Below are 6,764 nucleotides of genomic sequence, written 5' to 3' on the forward strand. Positions count from 1 at the left end.
CAGACAGGAAGTGAGAGTCGCAGACAGGAAGTGAGAGTCCCAGACAGGAAGTGAGAGTCGCAGACAGGAAGTGAGAGTCACAGACAGGAAGTTGTACCTTTGTGGTCCTCGGCGGTCGGTTTGGGTTTCTTGCCGCCGTCGGGGCAGCGGTACACTCGGCTCCTGGCGTTGACAAACATGGCGGTGCTGCAGTCCAGGAAGAGCCAGCCTGACGGGGCCGAAGGAGGAAAGTCAGAGCAGCGAAACGTTCAGGCCTCATGTTAAACCTGCCGGGTGTTTCTGGGATTTAAGCACAAAGCAGCTGATGAAGGTGAAGAGGATGAAGGTTTTCACGTCTTATTACAAATCCTTGGTATTATTTAGGTCTGAACTTTGACTAGGACATTCTAACCGATGAGTTTTATCACGTCTGTAGCCATAAGGAGATCTACAGCTTCTCAGTTATTTGTGCTGGTTGTTTTTTTTCTAGACGATTTGTGTTGAGTAAAAGCAGATCTATGTTTATAGTTCTAGTTACTCCGAAGCAGAAATATTAATGAACCAGAATCTAGTTTTTGAACCTCTTTATTTGAATTATCTGTAGTAAATCTGGTTCTCGGTTCCAGGATGGAGGTTTAATTAGCTGAACTGGTTCAGAATTATCCAATAAATTTGTAATTCAGGAAATGTATGTTTAAAAACAGAAATGTCAGTTCATCTGCTTTTCTGTATCGGATCGGTATCAGCCGATACTAAACCTCAGATATCGGTATCGGAAGAAGTGGATCGGTGCGTTTTAAGGTGGTTTGGTTTGTCTGACCTGAGTTGGAGCCGAAGGTCTTCTGGCTGGAGCGCAGCGACTCCAGCAGGTTGAGGAAGGTGACGCAGTCGTACTGGGTGAGGTAGAGGAGCAGAACCCGGAGGACCTTCAGATCCTGGACCAGCGCCTTGGTCTTGGCTCCCAGCTGGTGCCACAGCGGGTCCAGGTAGTGACGGATCGTCTGGAGACGGAGAAGCAGACCATGAAGGAACGTGGAGGCGGCTGAGCAGGAGAAACGAGCTTCGCTCCACAGCAGGAACCTTCTCAAAGGCGTTCCCCAGCGAGTTCTCCAGCGACAGGTCCTCGGCCTCCAGGCTGGGGTTGTAGCGCTTCAGCTCCTTCAGGCAGGCGCTCATGATGTCCAGGATGGAGCTCTGGATGGCCCGCATGGCCGGCGTCAGCGACACGTGCAGCTCCACCACCTCCGGCTTGTGTCTGTCCAGCGCTGCGTTCACAGACGCCTGGAATCTGAGAACATTTTATCTGAAGAGGTGAGGAWAAGACTGACATGAACTAMACATATAAATAAGACTGTGATAAACATGAAGGCGTCTTTATGAATGACTGCCATCATGAAGTGTGTAAATAATGACACTTTTAATCAAAGTTTTYGAGTAAGTTTGYCTTATAAGTGTCATTATTWATCAAATGACTTCATGAAGACTCCTTCATGTTGACGTCAGTCTTCTGCTCTCCCTGCAGGTAAACTGCTGTGTGTTTGTTGCACCTGGGCCACAGGTAAAGCTTCTTGACGAACAGGCTCCTCATGACCCGCTCCACCCGGCAGAAACCCGAGCAGAAGGAAGTGGCCTTGTCAGTGAAGGCCTTGATGAAGCCGGTCTTATTCTTCTGCCTGAACAGACGAAGGATGAACGCCTCCTGACACGACTCCATGATCTTATGAGCCCGATACACCAGGATGCCTGTGAAAACATGAATTCATTCATGAAATATTAACGTCATGATTTCATCCGAGTCCCACTGAAGGAACACTTCCTCCTTTACCTGCAGGATTTCACCAGGAAAATGATGATAAATGAAGAATTATAGTCTGTTTTATAGGAACATAAAACAAATAAACTAAACTGACATTGTTTTAATATTTTATTCCAGAAACTATTATTTTTACTTTATWTGTAAAGCTCATTTTATAGGTCAGAAACTGTAAAAACCTGAAAGATAAAAACAAAACAGCAAACATGTGGCATAAACAGTCACAAGTTACATAACATATTGATTATTACCAGTTTGATCATTTAAATCATAATATTTAGGTTGTTATTAAAAGAATACGCTGTTAAACTCCAGACATTAGACGTCAGGCTATCTCCTCATGTAGCAGCAGCTTGCTAACAGTGTTACTTKGATTAGACCGATTCATGTCTGTATAGTCAAATGTAGACGCCACTTTTCAGCCAGCTGGTCTCCAATGTGCAACAATTCAATTAAAAACTACTTATTAACCCCAAAGGGAAATAAAATGTTGATGTAACTTATTATTCAGATTCTTCGGTTATTGTTGGCGTCCTGTTAGCAGGGAACCAGACCAAATCAAGTGAACTGACTGAAATAAACCCAGCAGTTCTTCCTSCMTTGGTCCGTCTCTGACCTGAGATGAGGTGGGCGGGGATGCGGTCAGTCAGGAAGTCCACCACCAGGATCCTGCTGGTGACGAACAGAACCCCCCCTCCGGTGTAAACGCCGCAGCGCTCGGCGCTCTGGACGTCGCTGGTCACCGTCCTGGGCAGGTGGGCCACGCCCTCCACCCGCAGCTGCTCCGTGAAATACTCCTGAGGAGCAGAAGGACGGTCACCGGCCGGGCCGGAACCCAGAGGTCACGTAAAGGTGAAACCTGAAGGTCCAGAACCGGATGAGAGACACTGAACACGGAGAACTGAAGTCGAGTGATGATGTCTGAAGCAGCGATGCAGAGAAACACTTTTTATTTCTACTTTAGTAATATTATTATAAAGTAACTCCACTACCTGAGTAAAAGTTCTGGTTCCTCCAACCTGGGGTTAAGGAATCTGACCCAAAACGCAGCAGACACATTCCTTCATGGTTTACCTGCTGATGTTCATTCAAAGCATATTTTTATCTGTCACCTGAAGATTAAACTGTAAATCATATAAGTTATCACTTTGGAAAGCATTATGTTAAAATAAACATTTGATTTGGAAGTGTCWTGTTTCTTACACCTAAATTTGTCGTCATTTTCTTAATTTTTATTTTATTCTCTAAAACATTGCAGCAGAKCTATACTGTGACAGATTCACACAGTGAATCCAGGTAATCAGTAAATAAATACTCCACTTGTGGAAAAACGTGGAAGGCTACTTTTAATCTAGAATGCACAATTTATTTGTGTATATATGATATATACAGAATATATATTTCAAATGCACAGTAAATGTAAGTAATGTTTTATTTACACCAATTTATCTATTAATGTATTTTTCCCATTATAATTTTTATATTACCAAATTGTTTCACTGGCCGTTTTGCGACCTCAGCTGCTCAGAAGATAAAGTTAAACATTTTAACTCCATGACGACTGAAAGTAACAGCAGGACTTCCCTCAGAGAGCAAACGACCTCTAGTAACGGCTCCATCAGCCATCATTAGCCGACAGCTGTCGCCATGGTGATTTCTGACCCCAATCACCATAACAACAGGACAGTACCGAGTGGCTCCGGTACTAAACGAACCTGTTCGGCCGTGGTTGTGTTGAGCAGCAGCACCAGGCTGCCCTCCTCGGAGTAAACCCGCATGAACTGCAGCAGGACGCGGTCTATCCCCAGCCCCTCCGCCGCCACCAGCAGCCCGTCGGACTCGAAGAGACCCAGAAACATCTCGGTCTCGAAGTCCAGCAGCGGGCCCGCCATCTTGGAAATCCGTTAAAAGCGTTCAAACGTGACGGAGAGGCAGCCGCTACCCGCCGCTGCTTCACAGCTGCTCAATGTTTTGAAACGACACACTTCCGGTGACAACAAGAGAGCAATGCGAGACTTCCGGTAAGTTTGGCGGTCAAGATCAACACCGCCATCTTGTGACAGTAAAGATTATAGTGTTTTTGTATTGATTTTAAAAATCTAAAACTGAATGTAGCAGAGATAAAATAAATAAAGTCAGCAGTGGGAAGTAATTACCTGAGTAAATGTTTTGAAAAAAGTTACTCGACGTACTCAAGTTACTCAATCTGATCCTCTCACATGGATGTTTATCCATATGAGAGAAAACTTCATTTTTCATTTTTCACTGAACAAACACGTTTCAACCAGAATATATCAGACAGTGAAGTTTGTTAGAGTGAGACCTCCTGTTAGTAAACCAGTCTTTATGTTCCCTGCTGGCAGTAAACGCCACAAATTGTATATTATAAATTATATAATATAAAAATATATATATAAGTTTGCATATTATTTAAAAAATGTATGTATTAATATTGTCCCTTCAATAACATTCCCCTGTTCTAACATAAATATTCATAACCTGCTGTAGGTATTAGTTTAATAAGTTCTACATAATAAAAAAATCTTCCACCTGAATTTGTTATTGTGTTCACATTWTACATTTTTATTAGTTTTTTATTGTAGTCTTTRAAATAGCAGCACATAACCTTATATTTTGCTGTCTGACATTTTAAAATATTAAATCAGATACAATCAGCTGCCTAGTGAAGCATCAGAGCTTCATATTTAAACTGTTCTGCTGTAAATGTTTCAGAGATRAAAGAAAACAATATGAGATGGAGGTAATGTCGAGGAAACCCACCTCACCTGGACAGGTGTGACCAGAGCAGACCAACAGGAAGTAGCTGTCAGGTATTTTCAGTCCTACTTAAATCCTAAATGTTTTGCTTCAGTGTTTGTTTTATTCTGCGCCTCTGATTTGTTCAGTTGAAGCTGCTTTGATGTTCGTGCCGCTCAGAGATCTGTTACCGAGTCAGATGAACCACAGCGCTGGAGTTTTACACTTCACAGACTTCAATGTGTCAGAGATAAACACCAGATGACAAACTGCACTGCTGGCATCRCCTCTCTGATGATGCAGCACAAACACATCAACAACTGCGCTCACATATGCTGCAGACGGCTGCAGTTCGCGGCCAGGCCAGCAGGGGGCAGCGGAGCGCTTCCAGACCTTCCTCTGGTCTGAGCAGCATCACGCAGGAGAGAGATGGAGAGCTGACACGGAACCATCAGGAAGAGAAACGCAGCATCTTTGTTTGGACTTCATGATGAATTAAATGAAACCAAACGANAACAGGAAGTAGCTGTCAGGTATTTTCAGTCCTACTTAAATCCTAAATGTTTTGCTTCAGTGTTTGTTTTATTCTGCGCCTCTGATTTGTTCAGTTGAAGCTGCTTTGATGTTCGTGCCGCTCAGAGATCTGTTACCGAGTCAGATGAACCACAGCGCTGGAGTTTTACACTTCACAGACTTCAATGTGTCAGAGATAAACACCAGATGACAAACTGCACTGCTGGCATCRCCTCTCTGATGATGCAGCACAAACACATCAACAACTGCGCTCACATATGCTGCAGACGGCTGCAGTTCGCGGCCAGGCCAGCAGGGGGCAGCGGAGCGCTTCCAGACCTTCCTCTGGTCTGAGCAGCATCACGCAGGAGAGAGATGGAGAGCTGACACGGAACCATCAGGAAGAGAAACGCAGCATCTTTGTTTGGACTTCATGATGAATTAAATGAAACCAAACGAYGCAGGAAGGAGAAAAAGAAGAAGAGCTGAGCTGAGAATGGAGCCGCTGAGGAGGATTTCCACACCCAGCCTGAGGCTGRCGGCAGCACGGAGGATGAAATCAGACCAGATGTTTAACGCTGCAGAGCAGAGAGAACAGCCGACAGCTTCACCTGCTGGTGCTGCTCTGCAGCAGGACGTACAAACCTGAGTCAGGGTTCGCGACCTTTAGTCCTCACATCATGGCTGATGTTTGAACACCAGAAGTTACCGAGTTATTTTCTGTTTTTAAATGTGTGGAACATTTAAACGTCCATGARAAGACCAGGCTGAGCCTCTGTGCCAGAACCCTAATCAGCCTGTTTGCTCTGGAAATATGCCAACATTTCTACACTCATTTATAGAAAAACATACGAGTGAATCCAGGTGTGGTGACCTTGAACATTAACAGGTGCAGGAAGCCTCCATTCTGATGTCATATTGAGCTAAAACTAACGTTTATTTCACGAGTCGCTGTCTGGGACTGAAGGCCTGGAAACCTGGAAACGAACGTTAACGGGTTTCATGAAGCAACTGATTTTATTCTGCTGGTTTAGAGACGTTTCTGTCAGATTCTCAGAGGACCTGCAGATCGGATCMGATTCATGAAAATATAGAAATGCACTTACAAAAATTAGTAGAATCATTTTATTCTTGGAGCACATCAACATTCCATCCATTCATGGTTGGATGATTGAATGGTACATCCAACCATCCAACCATCCATCCATCCGTTTGCTGCTCTCTAAAAGTCTCTTCGTTTCTCCTGTTTTAAATCATTTCACCGTTTCCCTTCCCGTTTCCTCCACCGTGGATCTGCTGCTGGTTAGTTTCTGATTTGAAGGACAACCTGAAAAGCTCTTGATCTGCCAGAGATAAAACATTTGTGATGTTTCTCCATCATGTCGCTGCTGCTGCTGCTGATCCGCTGTCTCAGGCTCAGAAACACACGACTCACTGAAAGCCTCTCAGCGCCAAGAGGGTCACGAGTAATAAAACCAAACGCAGCAGAAACCCGACCAGAACCGACCCAGAGCCTCTGCTGCCTCCATGAAACGTGAAGCTGCGGGTCAGGCAGAGGAACCGGGTCAAGCAGCCCTAATTACACTGAGCAGCGCTTTGTGTGGTCACAACGGCGGCCGCTGATCACCGACAGCAGAGATGAAATTTACATACAATGAGGACAGAAGCAGGAGAATGGAGACGCAGCCTGCTGGTCAGCGTC

The 6,764-nt window shown here is 44.6% G+C and overlaps 1 protein-coding gene and 1 long non-coding RNA gene across 2 annotated transcripts in view; one reads left to right on the plus strand and one right to left on the minus strand.

Moving 5' to 3' along the window:
* ercc4 (excision repair cross-complementation group 4) overlaps positions 1–3,709 on the minus strand; it is a 7,849-nt gene extending 4,140 nt beyond the window's left edge. Inside the window, exons 1-6 of the mRNA XM_008436249.2 lie at positions 3,508–3,709; positions 2,409–2,589; positions 1,527–1,722; positions 1,060–1,267; positions 800–980; positions 98–208 (exon numbers count right to left, since the gene is read on the minus strand). Coding sequence (XP_008434471.1) covers positions 98–208; positions 800–980; positions 1,060–1,267; positions 1,527–1,722; positions 2,409–2,589; positions 3,508–3,684 — 1,054 coding nt within the window. The 5' untranslated portion in view covers positions 3,685–3,709. The remainder of the gene's footprint in view (positions 1–97; positions 209–799; positions 981–1,059; positions 1,268–1,526; positions 1,723–2,408; positions 2,590–3,507) is intronic.
* A 21-nt stretch (positions 3,710–3,730) lies between these two features.
* Positions 3,731–5,056, plus strand: LOC108165654 (uncharacterized). The gene is made up of 3 exons (XR_001775993.1): positions 3,731–3,813; positions 4,526–4,623; positions 4,699–5,056. It is a non-coding gene; the product is annotated as an uncharacterized LOC108165654 (long non-coding RNA).
* Positions 5,057–6,764: the final 1,708 nt, after the last annotated feature.

Source organism: Poecilia reticulata, linkage group LG19, assembly GCF_000633615.1.
Source record: "Poecilia reticulata strain Guanapo linkage group LG19, Guppy_female_1.0+MT, whole genome shotgun sequence".
Taxonomy (NCBI): Eukaryota; Metazoa; Chordata; class Actinopteri; order Cyprinodontiformes; family Poeciliidae; genus Poecilia; species Poecilia reticulata.